The following is a 14935-nucleotide window of genomic DNA, read 5'->3' on the forward strand; positions in this document are numbered from 1 at the left end:
AAAAAAAAAAAAAAAAAAAAAATAGTTGTTCTGTTTAAAGTAAGCCAGTAACAATAACAAAATAAAACAAAGATTTTTAACAAATTGTAACTTAGTAAACATTCTTTTGATAATTACCTGCTCTCATTTCTTAGGGTTCAAAATATAAATCTTAAAAGTTCAAAATAAAAATCCTTCTTCTAAAGATTTGTATTTTATTTTATTTTTTAGAGACAGGGATTTGCTCTGTTGCCTAGGTTAGAGTGCAGTGGCACAACCATAGCTCACTGGAGTCTTGAGCTCCTGGGCTCAAGGGGTCCTCCCACCTTAGCTTCTTGAGTAGCTAGGGCTACACGCATGTGCCATCATTTCTGGGTAATTTTTTTTGTTGTTGCTGTTGTTGAGACAGAGTCTCGCTCTGTTGCCCAGGCTGGAGTGCAGTGGTGTGATCCTGGCTCACTGTAACCTCCATCTCCCAGGTTCAAGCGATTCTCCTGCTTCAGCCTCCTGAGTAGCTGGGATTACAGGCATGCATCACCACGCCCGGCTAATTTTGCATATTTTTAGTAGAGATGGGGTTTCATCATGTTGGCCAGGCTGGTCTTGAACACCTGACCTCAAGTGATCAGCCCACCTCAGCCTCCCAAAGTGCTGGGATTACAGGCATGAGCCACAGCTCCCAGCCTCTGCTGGATAATTTTTTAAAGTTTTCTGTAAGGACAGGATCGCACTATGTTGCCCAAGCTGGTCTTGATCTCCTGGCCTCAAGGGATCCTACTGCCTAGGCCCATGAAAGAGGTGAATTACAGACGTGAGCCACAGCACCTGGCCTAAAGATTTGCATTTTAGATTATATATCCTTTTAGTTGATATCAGTGGACACCAATTATTTTGCCCCAGCTCCCGTTGCCAATTTCCCATAAAAATGAGATTTAGTAATTAGAAGGTAACAAAAAGATGTACTAATCTTTGCTTTATAAATATTGTTTTATTTATTTATTTACTTTTTAATTTTTTTTGGAGACGGAATCTCACTCTGTCGCCCAGGCTGGAGTGCAATGGTGCAATCTCGGCTCACTGCAACCTCTGCCTCTCAGATTCAAGCAATTCTCCTGCCTCAGCCTCCCGAGTAGCTGGGATTACAGGCATGTGCCACCATCCCTGGCTAATTTTTGTATTATTAGTAGAGATAGGGTTTCACCATGTTAGCTAGGCTCATCTCAAACTCCTGACCTAAGGTGATCCGCCTACCTTGGCCTCCCAAAGTGCTGGGATTACAGGCGTGAGCCACCATGCCAGGCCAAATATTGTTTTAAAAGGACAAAGAAATATGTCACATTTATTAAATAAATTGCCTCAAAGTAATATTCAACTTATACTTAATATTATAGTATCAAAACTGCAAAAACAGAAGCTCTGCGAAAACTATTAAATGAAATTCTCAGTTTCCTTGAAGGATCTCCAAGGAGTGTAACATTTGATGTGCTGAATTTGTGACTGTTTTAATTACCAAGTATGACCCTTAGAACCCCCAAGTGCTTCTGAGGTAGCAGGGCAGGGTAGCAGGGGGCACATATGAATGAATATTCACACAATGAAATTATGAGCATAAAAACTTGGGAAACCACATTTCCAAGAAAGGAGAGCAGAATGAGAAGAATGCCTGAGAAAGTATTTGCTTGATGGAAAAAACCACAGACATTATCAACAAATCTTTACCACACACGATGACCTTTACTTAACAAAAACCAAGAAAATATCACAACCTTGCAATTGTTATAGATTTAAGCAGCTTTTGTGACTTTCAAGTAAAAAGGAATTCATGGTATCTTTGTTCAGAATTCAGCAGAGGTCTAAATCACTTCAAAAGCCAATTTATCATTTTGTTTGTCTGTCTTCGGCTCACTGCAACCTCCACCTCTTGGGTTCAAGCAATTCTCCTGTCTCAGCCTCCCAAGAAGCTAGGATTACAGGCACCTGCCACCACACCCAGCTAATTTTTGTATTTTTAGTAGAGACGGTGTTTCACCATGTTGGTCAGGCTGGTCTCAAACTCCTGACCTCAGGTGATCCACCCACCTCGGCCTCCCCAAAGTGCTAGGACTACAAGTGTGAGCCACCGTGCCCAGTCAAGCCAATCTATCTTTAAAATATATATATTTTTTGAGACAGAGTCTTGCTCTGTTGCCCAGTCTGGAGCACAACGGTGTAATCTCGGCTCACTGCAACCTCGGCCTACCAGGTTCGAGCGATTCCACCACCTCAGCCTTCCACGCAACTGCGATTATAGGCGCACGCCACCATGCCTGGCCTCTTTAAAATATTCTTAAAGATAGCCTTTTACAACTTCCCACGGGTAGGTAGTTGAGGTCAGATTGTAGGACAATCTACCGCTACTACCTCTCTAAAAAGCTCCTGCTACTCTGAGGGCCATCTTCAGAATGGAGTGCCCAAACTAAATAATTATTTTTCTGGCTTCATTTACTCTAAGAAATTTATTTAAGAACCTCAAAATTAATAAGCTTGAAAGTTTCCCTCTTTTTTATGGTGGCCAATATGAAATGCTCAGCTCCATCTGTGAAGGCAAATGCAACAGAAATATTTTTCTCAAAAGAGAGAAATAGTATGAAAAGGTTTGCTGATGGCCATTTAAACACTTCTGCTATAACAAACACATTGAGATCCTCATTTTACCTCTCACTTTTCAGTTTTAGCCCCTGACTTCATTAAAATCAAGGTGAAAAATACTCTGTACTCACTCTGGCATTCTATGAATTGATGAATAAAAGTGCAGTCCCCGCCACTCTTTGAAAGCAAGTGCTCTAATAAAGAAAGAAACACCTTTAAGGATATAGTTTGTTGCTGTCTTTGAAAACCAACAGCAAAGGTAGGAAAACAGAAATGTATTAACATGGTACTAAGTAAGACTAATAAAGGTTCAATATATTTTGATACTAAAGCAGACATATTTTGGAGTTAAATGACTGAAAATTATTATTAATTTGTACACTGAATGGTTAGCTTTTAAAGGTGTAGTTTTTATCCAAAGAGGTCAAGAAAATCACATAAATATATTGTTTTAAAATGATTCTTCCACTTTAAAGGTTCTTCTATCTTTTGTCCACTAGAGCTCAACAAATACCCTTAAATAATTTATTTGTCATTATTGAATTAATTTTCAAGTGATTGTTCTATGATACTCCCTCTTCAAAGTTATTCATCTTAGTTAAGAGGCAAAAGGTAAATACTTAAGAATATCATAAAGTAATACCATAAAATTTTTAAGAAACTGATGTAATAAGTTTTACATATTCATTTCATAATCTTCCCCTTTGAGTCACTTAATCTGTACCTCATACAGTATTAAAACATTAAATTGTTTATCTCTGCCCAAATGATCAAAATCAGTGCCTATTCATTTCAAAGTAAGAGCTTGGTAAATGGTTTTGCTCAAGTCAAACAGAATGTATTTTTCATTTAAAAAAATGGATGGAGACAATAAAAACCTAACATTAGCGGTTAAATAAAAGTTCCACTCCTTTTCTTACAATAATCTTTATTGTGATTTAAAGAGTTACTTCTGAATCTGGATAATGTCCTTTAACACGTATTTATATCTTTCAAAACTACCAAATCGATTTTGGAAGTTAAAGTGTTAAAAACATACTCTGACATAATGACTACTTGGAAAGTGTGAAAGCATTAGAATCTGTCAAAGGGGACACATGAGTTGGCACCACTCTCCCTATAAAAGCCTCCTTCCCCTTTCCTCCACCTCAAGCCACGTTACTCTTCGATCGTCTCAACTTTGCATGACAGGCAGACACCACCTACTCCGAACATGCCTTATCTCTCTTTATATCCTTCCTGTTAGCTATCTTCTCTAATTCTATACTAAAATCTATCATTATGCTTTAGTAAGTTACAAGGTGTGCAGAGCCCCCCATCTATCATCACAATCAGTGTAAGACAAAAACATGTAGGGAAAAGGTTGATAAAACTTGTGCTTCGGAGAGACCAATGCATTACATACCTAGAATACTATATAGAGATACAATATAGCCTCAAAAATAAAAAAAATACTAACTGCAACATAAATTTTAAATTAAAAAAACTAATAAATAAGAATTTGACAACTGGAGCCAGAAAAAGCAAAACAGGAGCCCTCAGTATAATAGTAATTGCCAAGATAGAAAGTTGTTTTTCATAAATCCTATTTTAGATACGGTAACACTTTCAAAACTCAAACTATATCACCATGTTATATACATAAAGTCATTTGGAACGAAATTTTAACTTAGCTAAAGGACTTTACAAAACATATTTGAAACATATTTCAGACTAATATCAAAGGACTTAAGATGACATTTATTAAAGAGGGACATCCCACTATTACTTACAAAGCTAACAATCACACTTTGAACTCTACATTAAAATATTTACTAAACTGGTTTAGATAAAATCCAAGATTAATATAAAAAGATACAAAACAACTCTAATTAAAATACATTTTATTTATATATATGAGTTTCCTATGGATTTTTATTTATATACCTATGCTATCCAATACAATAGCCATTAGCTACTGTAGTTACTGAACCCTTCATAAGTGGCTAGCTCTAACTGAGATGTCCTAAGCATAAAACAAATGTACAATGATTTCAATGAATTAGTAAGAAAATTGTAATATGAAATATTTCATTAATAATTTATTAATCATTTTAATATTTATTAACATTGAAGTAATATTTTAGATGCTATAGGCAAAATATTTGAATTTGTTTTGTTTATATATATATATTATAGAGATGGGATCTTGCTATGTTGTCTGGGATCAAGTGCAGTAGTTATTCACAGGTGTGACTGCAGAGCACTATAACCTCAAACTCATGGCCTTAAGGGGTCCTCCCACCTTAGCCTCCCAAGTAACTGGGACAACAGGCATGTACCACTGCACCCAGCTTTTTATATTTTTAATGTGTGTGATGGTTAATACTGAGTGTCAACTTGAATGGATTGAAGGATACAAAGTATTAATCCTGGGTGTGTCTGTGAGGGTGTTGCCAAAGGAGATTAACATTTGAGTCAGTGGGCTGGGAAAGGCAGACCTACCCTTAATCTGGGTGAGCACACTCTAATCAGCTGCCAGTGGGGCTAGAATATAAGCAGGCAGAAAAATGTGAAAAGAGAGACTGGCCTAGCCTCCCAGCCTACATCTTTCTTCTGTGCTGGATGCTTCCTGTCCTTGAACATCAGACTCCAAGTTCTTCAGTTTTGGAACTCGGACTGGCTCTCCTTGCTCCTCAGCTTGAAGATGGCCTATGTGGGACTTTGTGATCATGTCAGTTAATACTTAATAAACTCCCCTTTATATATATAATATATATATTCCATTAGTTCTGTCCCTCTAGAGAACTCTGACTAATACAATGTGGCCGCCAGAATTTTTTTAAATTAAAAGACAGGGTCTTACTCTATTGTCCAGGCTGGAGTACAGTGGTACAATCATAGTTCATTGCAACCTTGAATTCCTGGGCTCAAGGGATCCTCCCTCCTCAGCTTCCCAACTATCTAGGACTACAGATGTGTACGATCGCACTTGGCTAATTTTTAAATTTTGTGTAGAGACAGAGGTCTCACTATGTTGCCCATGCTGGTCTCAAACTAATGGCCTCAAGTAGTCTTCCCTGCTTAGCCTCCCAAAGTGCTGGGATTATAGGCACATGATACCACACCTCACTAATTTTAAAAAAAAAAAAAAGCAAGTAATCTTTTTATAGATGGGGTCTCACTATATTGCCCAGGCAGCTTTCGAGCTTTTGGGCTCAAACAATTCTCCCTCGCTGGGATTACAGGAGCAAGCTACTTTGCCCAGCAGAACATTTAAAATTATGTATATGGCTCTCATTATGTTAATTTTTTATTTTTTTGACAGGTCTCACTCTGTCACCCAGGCTGAGTACAGTGACGTGATCACGACTCACTGCAGCCTTGACCTCCCAGGATTAACTGATTCTCCCATCTAGCCTCCTGAGGAGCTGGGTCTCAGGTGCACACCACTATGCCCAGTTAATTTTTAATTTTTTTATAGAGACGAGGTCTCACTATGTTGCTCAAGCTGGCCTTGAACTCCTGGACACAAGCAATTCTTCCACTTTGGCCTCCCAAAGTGCTGGGATTATAGGTGTGATCCACCACACCCAGTCTTATGTTTATTTCGGACAACACTGTCCTTTACTCTCTAAGATATATTCAGATTATGCTTATTAGATAAGACACACAAAAAATTTACAGTACAAAACCTGTGCTTTTAGTAGCTACATTATATTTAATTTTTAAAATGGGATTCACTGAAAGTATTATTAATTTTAACATTTTCAGATATTTAAAAATATTCTCTTACAACTATACTTGGCTCTCTATTATTTAAAGAGTAATTTAGTTAAAATTATATAATATGGTTATGGACACTGGTAATACTGGGATACTTGATAATTGGTTCATTATTATATTACAAGTGATTCAGAATGGAATTAAGTGCCATCTTATTCCAAAGTCCACTCTTACCTAAGTTTTGGTGCATATCCAGAAATTTATCACTTGGTTTCTTTTAAAATATTCTATTAGTCACTATCATACTACTCAGTATATCACCACCAAAAAAGCAAGCACACAAATAAGGAAAAAATAATTATAGTAGGGAGTTACCTTTAAGTATCTAAAATATTTATTCTTAAAATCAAGGAGTCTTTAACAATTATATTAATACAATATGAAAGCAGTCTACTATTATTTTCATCTGAATCAATTGGAACTGTAAAAACATGAAGCAGTAATTTGACAACTCTCTAAATAGTATAAAGATGGCTCCATGTACATAAATGATTCTCTTAATTGAAGGAATGAATAGCAGTTTCCCAGCTTGGGTTAATACTAACATTATTAATATATATAAGAGGGTGATGACTGATTGACTGCTTTTTTCTTTTTTTTCTTTTTGAGACAGGAGTCTCACTCTGTTGCCCAGGTTGGAGTGTAGTAGCACAATCTGGGCTCATTGCAACCTCTGCCTCCCAGATTCAAGCGATTCTCCTGCCTCAGCCTCCTGAGTAGCTGGGATTACAGTAGCATGCCACCACGCCCAGCTAATTTTTCTATTTTTTTGTAGAGACAGGGTTTCACCAAGTTTTCCAGACCCTGGTGGTCTTGAACTGACCTCAAGTGATCCACCCGCCTTGGCCTCCTAAAGTGCTGGGATTATAGGTGTAAGTCACTGTGCCAGACATGATTTTGCTTTTTTGAGACAGGGTCTCACTCCCATTGCCTGCAGTGGCGTGATCTCAGCTCACTGCAGCCTTGACCTCCTGGGCGCAAGTGATCCTCCCACCTCAGCCTCCTGAGTAGCTGGGATTACAGGCGTGTGGCCACCATGCATAGCTAATTTTTGTATTTTTTGTAGAGACAAAATTTCACCATGATGCCCAGGCTGGTCTGAAACTCCTGAGCTCAAGCAATCTGCTTAATCCCAATGAATATAAACTACACCTTTAAAAATTCTCAAATTTAAATTCAATCAAATTGGAATTTTAAAAAGTCCATGCATTTTACAAAACATACATAGAATAGTCAAACTGCAATGATTAATGAACATTTTTCTTGAGAGTTTCAAAATTCATTACATATGCAATATAAAGTTTTGACCTTGCAGCTAACATATACACAGTTACCTGAGCCTATACTGCCAGTTCTTGATTAAAAACTGACCAAACAAAACCAAACCAAAGCAGACCCAAAAAACTCACCTCCTAACTCTACCAGTTTGATTGCTGCCCAAGAACTATTATGATATCCCCTGATACATGGAGGAAAAAATATTTTTTCTTTTCTTTTCTTTCTTTCTTTTTTAAAAAAAAGACAAGGTCTCACTCTGCCACCCAGGCTGGAGTGCAGTGGCACAATTATGGCTCATGGCAGCCTCAACCTCCTGGGCTCAGCTGACCCTCCTACCTCAGCCTCCCGGGTAGTTGGGACTACAGGTGCACACCACAATGCCTGGCTAAGGAAAAAATATTTAATAAGTTCTGTGTATCAACTCTGATATCTTCCACTAACTTCTGTAGAAAACTGAGATGAAAGGCACATAGATTGGTAAACACAGAAAAGAGTTTTATTTCTACTGTACTCCAAGCACCTAGCGCAGGGTCTGGCACACAGTTGGTGCTCAATTAATGTTAGATGGAAGGGGAGAGAAGGAGGATGACTAGGGATCTTCAAGACTGAAGGATAACAGACGCCACTGGGTAAACAGTACCCCATGTAGTGACAGGAAAACCAATAGTGGTTTTATGTTTTTGGCAAGAGAGAACCCACGCTGTTCAGAAAGAAGGGTCACAGAACCAATAATTAATAAAAGATTTTTCTGATGGCAGAAAAAACTGACCTTGTTCTCTCTGATCAATGAAACAGATGGGATAAACAAAGTATTTTCTATGGCATGTCCAAGGGCTCAATAAGCTGTTAAATAAACTTGAACGTTTTAAATGGGGGTCAAGTATCCCTGAAAGCAGAACTTGATGAAATAAAGTGGTACTACAGCTCTTTGAAAAACAGAGTGGGGACAAAGAGCTATATTATATATCGCTAAAGTTGAACTTTATCATTTTCTTATTGGAGTAATTGAAATTTCCATATAACAAGGGATATCTAAGAATTGATCACAGCATCAACGCTTACAAAATAAAGGAAAGCTTGATTTTTAAATGATGGGGTTCAATGATCCATGAGAGCATGCTTTTCATTCCAAATACTTAAAACCCTGAACTCTTTATCCTGCTTAAAGACTAAAATGATATCATAATATATATATATATATATTTAAGTTTTTTACACTACCTTTTTCTGTGCTCCCATTTATTTTAGGTAAGAAGTCATCAACTTGTATCCCTAGGATTAAGACAGTATATCATTGCCTGATCAAAGAAAGTATTACTTTAAATATGGTCTCAAGTGTAACCATGGCATTCTGTATTCCTAAGATTAAGATTGTATAGAACATGTTAAATTTATTTTTACTAGAAGGGTTCAATTTGCCACTTTCTATTAATTCTGAGAAAAGACTACAACTGCTTAGTGGCCTTCCAATGAACCTTAAAAGAAAAGGGATCCTGCTGTTCATGTACTTTTCTTATTTAAATATCCCTGGGTAGAAGATCTCAGATGCAGAAATTTCACTCATCTCAAGGAAAACAATGGTGCCCACTGGTGGCAATCAAGCATATTTTTAAAGAAAATTTCCTAAAAGAGTATAGATACTTTATAACTAATACATAAAACATCCCTTAAAATACTCAATGTGAGACAGTAAACAAGGTCAAAAGTTTAAGGATAAAATTCAGGTTTAAGTAAGAAATTTGGATGACACCTACCTAAGCTGCTGCATTCTTTAAGAGCTTTCTCCTGAAGATGTTCTAACCGTACTGTAAATATTAAGTCCAAAAAAAAAAAAAAAAAGATATTTCACAGATAAAAAGAAAAAAAATAAAATAAAATCGATTTCTGGATTAGCTAACTTACCTTGTAAAGCTGTTAGCCTTTCATTGGTGAAATCATTATCAGCTTGCAAAGCTTCTATTTTTGCCTGGAGCTCCTGTTCTTTTTCTTCCATTTCATCTATTTTATGTTGTAATTCTTTTTTCTCAGCCTGTCCTTTCTGTTGGATTTCCTCTTGTTTTCCCTCTGCTACCTAGAGAAATAAGAAAATTCAGTTATTTAACAAACCTAACTTTGTTTTAAGAGTCCTAAGCCAGGAATGCCTTTATTCACTTAAACTTCTAAGAGAAGTGTTCAATATTACAGAACATTATATGTAAACCTGACATTTCTTTCTTTCTTTTTTTTGAGACGGAGTTTCACTCTTGTTGCCCAGGCAACTTCCGCCTCCCAGGTTCAAGTGATTCTCCTTCTTCAGCCTCCCAAGTAGCTGGGATTACAGGCATGCGCCACCACACCCAGCTAATTTTGTATTTGTAGTAGAAACGGGGTTTCTTCATGTTGATCAGGCTGGTCTCGAACTCCTGACCTCAGGTGATCAGCCCACCTTTGCCTCCCAAAGTGCTGGGATTATAGGCATGAGCCACTGTGCCTGGCTAACCTGACATTTCTAAACCAGTAAAGATGATAAAGACAAAGGCTTGATGTCAAAAATTATTTGCATTGGGTTACTCCTCCATAACACCCAGGAGAGAGAAACTTGGAGGAAGCAAGTAGGCTCAGTACACACAGAGTAAAGGGTCAATGTGGAAAAAAAAAAATCATATTTTTAAAGACGAAAGTAAGATTTTTCCCCAAAATTACTATTATTTCAGTTTTTAAGTTCTATAATGTTAACATTCTGAAATTTTAAACAAAATTGTTCAGTAAAGAGATGACAGTACAATCACTATTCAAAAAGACCTCTGCCTATAGTTTGGATGTTTGTCCTCCAAGCCTCAACATTAAAATTTGATCCTCAATGTTGGAGATGGGGTCTAATGACAGGTGTTTGGGTTATGGGAGCAGATCCCTCATGAATGGCTTGGTGCTGTCCTCATGGTAATGAGTGAATTCTCACTCTATTAGTCCCATGAGAGCTGGTTGTTAAAAAAGAGCCTGGCACCTCTCCCAGACTCTCTCTCTTGCTTCCTCTCTCACCATGGCACACGTGCCAGCTCCACTTTGCCTTCTGCCATGAGTGGAAGCAGCCTGAAGCTTCAACCTGCAGAACTGTGACCCAAATAAACCTCTTATCTTTATAAATTACCCAGTCTCAGCTATTCCTTTATGGCAACACAAATGGACGACTACAATCTCCTTTTAACAAGACCAACCTTGAAAACTATCATAGGTTAACCAAAGGAGGTATGCTCTGGTCTTCTCTAACAAACACATATCTTCTAGGCACTCAATCCATGGTTTGAATTAAATCAAGATAGATCTTCACAAACAGTTATAAGATTTTTTTTTCTCAGTTATAAGATTCTAAAGGACCAACTAGACATTACTCTATCATTACCCTATGATCTGATCTGTCCTTATTCTAAATATCTCATAGGCATCTAAAGCAGAGTTAACAGCATCCCTGAAAGCTAAAAGGGAACAGATCATTCCCAGATTCTCTCTGGGCTTGTTCCAGCACAGCACTAAATAGCTGGGCCGTGCCTTTTAGATGGCCTAATGATACGCAGTTTTAGGTTTTAAAACATCTGAATATCATGGGGTTTGCCGATTCTCATCTACTTCCTGTTACATATTTTTAAAATGTCTATTGTGAAGCACTGACTACATATTCATCCAGAGGAACTATGTCAGCATTTACAGGCTTTCAATTATCTATAGTAATGGAGGTTGGGCTAAATGGAATACAGATACCTTCTTTTCACTATAAATTTCAACTGTTATCAAATTTTTACATCAATAACTATTCAGCAATACCTAAAATCTTTTATAGAACTCTTATTTAATATGTAGTACCACCTACATCTTGCTTTCATACTTTCAGCATAATTTAACACATTCAAGGAGACTATGCAAATCAATTCAAAATAGCTATCTATACCAACGGTTTTCAAACTTTTTTTTTGTGAGACGAAGTCTTGCTCTGTTGCCAGGCTGGAATGCAGTGGCGCAATCTCAGCTCACTGAAACCTCTGCTTCCCGGGTTCAAGTGATTCTCCTGCCTTAGACTCCCAAGGAGCTGGGAATATGGGCGCATGCCCAGCTAATTTTTGCATTTTTAGTAGAGACAGGGTTTCACTATGTTGGCCAGGATGGTCTCAATCTCTTGACCTCATGATCTGCCTGCTTCCGCCTCCCAAAGTGCTGGGATTACAGGCATGAGCCACTGCACCCAGCCCAAACTGTTTTTTGTTTGTTTATTTTTCCTTTGAGATGGAGTATCGCTCTGTCGCTCAGGCTGGAGTGCAGTGACATGATCTTGGCTCGCTGCAACCTCTGTCTCCTGTGTTCAAGCAATTCTCCCACCTCAGCCTCCCGAGAAGCTGGGATTACAGGCGACCACCACCATGCCTAGCTAAAGCAATACCTAAAACCTTAAGCTATCCAGTATTTAGGGATTATTAGCTTAACATACTTTCAGGCAGAGTAAATACATACCTTTAATTTATCAGATAAATCTTTAATCTCATTAACTGCTCCATTATATTTATTGGCTAATTCTCTTAATTCTTCCTGAGTCCTTTCATTCATTTCTTTCAGATGGGTACATTCATCTTCAGTATTACTCAGACTTCGCTGCGATTCAAGTTGACAGGCAATTTAATTAGAATAAGTGTATATTTGTTATTTAGAATTCCTTCTAAATTAAATTTATAAAAAGTATAATTCTATGGACTATTCTAAATCAACATCTGCCCTGGACTTTATAAAGCTGAGTTAAAGAATTTCAATTTACTTCAGGTATACACTAAAACAGAAAACGTAACTAAGAATTAACAACAACAACAAAAAAGAAAAGTGGAGGGAGAGTAGGGGCAGGAAAAGGATGCTGCCATTATATAATTACATTTTTGAAAGGCCAATGGGTATGACTTTTAGCTGTGAAAATATTTTAGCCTATCAATCCTTGAAAGCAAGTTTAATAATATCCAGCAATTAATTTAATAAAAAATTAAAAGACAATTAGTAACTTTCTTTCTTTATATGTCAAATTAATCACACAACAGTGAATCAGGCACTATGGGATGAGGTAGCAATACAAACTACACCTGTAGTAAGGAAAGGTATGTTTACCATTTAGTTTCTGATGAGCATTTTAACTACTTCTAGTAATACATTATGTATGTGGTAATTTTGCATTGGTTCAAAGAAATGATCTATATTATGAATTAAGAGTTTTTGCACCCAAAGCAATAAAAATTGCATTTTCATTGTTCCTTAAAGACCTAGAAAGGACCTTGGAGATGAATTCACCTTTAAACTTCCTAAATATACGACACAGCTAGTTTTCCTCTCTGGAGAGTGAATAAAAAAAGAACAAGAAGTGTAGTCTCTTGGCCTTACACTGACCACCCTCAAATAGAAGCAAAGCAAAACCAAGTGACAGGAAATCAGTTCCCCAGCACATATCATGGTCTGCTGTATGGAGGGTGAATCCTAAGCAGAATGCAAACAGTAAGATTCCCTGGTTACGTTTTTATTTCCTCAGCCATTGACTAGGGAGCATAAGTACCAAAACTCACATGGTTATGTGGAGAATTCCTGTCAATGAAAGCAGCATAACTGTTCCTTCCCACCTGACAGACAGAAAATATTTCCTAACTATATAATAATACCCATGTTTAAAGTATACTGGAATGCTTGAGATTTTTTTAAACACTCATAATATTATTTAGTAATTTTTTTTAATTGAAATACCTCAACTTCTGAAAGTTTTCTAACCACTTCAATTTTCTCCTGAAGAACCCGCCTCAGGGACTCTTTGGCTGTTGTCTCATAGTTATGTTTATCCTCTTGTAATGCTATAAGTTCCTTTCGTAAACTATCTTCTGTTTGATTCTAGAATAAAATATATTTATAATTATAGACAAGTTATTTTTTTAAAGCATTTGTTTGAGAAAAATTAACACATTATGACATACTTTAAATTGTATATTAAGGTACCTCCAAACACAAATGATGCTGGCCCTGTATTAACTAAAGATGTATTTAAAAGTTGCATAAGTAAATTATGCCTTCATAAACATATTAATTTCCACTTCCTATAGAAAAAAAAGTTATAGGCAATTGAGAATTTCTCTAAAATATACAAAATTAATTACTCTTATATTTGTCATATTTTCTGCAAATTCCCATATTTACATTTGTAGGCAAAAATAATCAATTACCTTCAAAGGCACCAAGCATTTTAAAACAATGGTTAAAACAAAAATAAGCGTACCATAGGGAAAAGCAGACTTCATGTCTGGGGCAGGAAATGTACAAAATGAGCCTGAAACATCTTGTCTGAAATGACAGCATGAAGCTATCAATCTGAAAGACATTTACACAGACCAAAGATGGGATAATTCGAGCATCAATAAGAAAAATAGGCTGGCCGCAGTGGTTCAAGCCTGTAATCCCAGCACTTTGGGAGGCCGAGATGGGAGGACTGCATGAGCTCAGGAGTTCAAGACTAGCCTGGGCAACACAGTAAGATTCTGTCTCTAAAACAAGAAAAACAACTGCACCAGATTTAAATACATCAAATGTGTTTAAATCTAAGTGAAGGGACAAAACATTTCATGGCCAGTCTTTGGTAGATGAAAAAGAACCAATTCATTATTCTGAAATCTAATAAATAAGGGGAGAAAATCACTTATCTTGCTTTCCCCATAGAAAACATACCTCAGGGTTATTTAAATTTTTTTATTCCAATAGCTTTAGGGATACAAGCGGTTTTTGGTTACATGGATAAATTATGTAGTGTTGTTGTCTGGGGTTTTAATGCACTCATCACCTGAGTAGTGTATATTGTATTCAATAGGGAGTTTTTCATCCCTCACTCCCCTCTCACTTTCCCAACTTCTGAGTCTCCAATGTCCATCATACCACTCTGCATGCCTTTGCATAACTATAGCTTACCTTCTACTTATAAATGAGAACATTTGGTATTTGGTTTTTGACGCCAGAGTCACAAAAAACAATGGCCATTGTTTTTTCCTTTTTTTGTTTTTTTAGAGACAGGGTCTCTCTTTGTCACCAAGGCTGGAGTGCAGTTCTGCAAACATAACTCACTGTAATCACAAACTCCTGGGCTCAAGTGATCCTTCCACCTAAGCCTCCCAAGTAGCTAGGACTATAGGTATGTACCACCATGCTAAGCAAATATTTAATTTTTGGTAGAGACTGGGTTTTGCCATGTTGCCCATACTGGTCTCAAACTGCCCCCGCTTTTTTTTTTTTTTTTTTTTTTTTTTTTTTT

General features: G+C 37.0%; 1 protein-coding gene across 4 annotated transcripts in view; it reads right to left on the reverse strand.

Moving 5' to 3' along the window:
* Positions 1–14935, reverse strand: part of SLMAP (sarcolemma associated protein) — a 205767-nt gene that overhangs the window by 87905 nt on the left and 102927 nt on the right. The window contains exons 8-13 of one of the 4 annotated variants that reach the window (XM_011998392.1): positions 13390–13530; positions 12130–12267; positions 9553–9721; positions 9405–9455; positions 8872–8922; positions 2739–2801 (exon numbers count right to left, since the gene is read on the reverse strand). In XM_011998392.1, coding sequence (XP_011853782.1) covers positions 2739–2801; positions 8872–8922; positions 9405–9455; positions 9553–9721; positions 12130–12267; positions 13390–13530 — 613 coding nt within the window. The remainder of the gene's footprint in view (positions 1–2738; positions 2802–8871; positions 8923–9404; positions 9456–9552; positions 9722–12129; positions 12268–13389; positions 13531–14935) is intronic. The other 3 variants (XM_011998393.1, XM_011998394.1, XM_011998395.1) reach the window with 3 other exon arrangements.

Source organism: Mandrillus leucophaeus, unplaced genomic scaffold, assembly GCF_000951045.1.
Source record: "Mandrillus leucophaeus isolate KB7577 unplaced genomic scaffold, Mleu.le_1.0 Scaffold57, whole genome shotgun sequence".
Lineage (NCBI taxonomy): Eukaryota > Metazoa > Chordata > Mammalia > Primates > Cercopithecidae > Mandrillus > Mandrillus leucophaeus.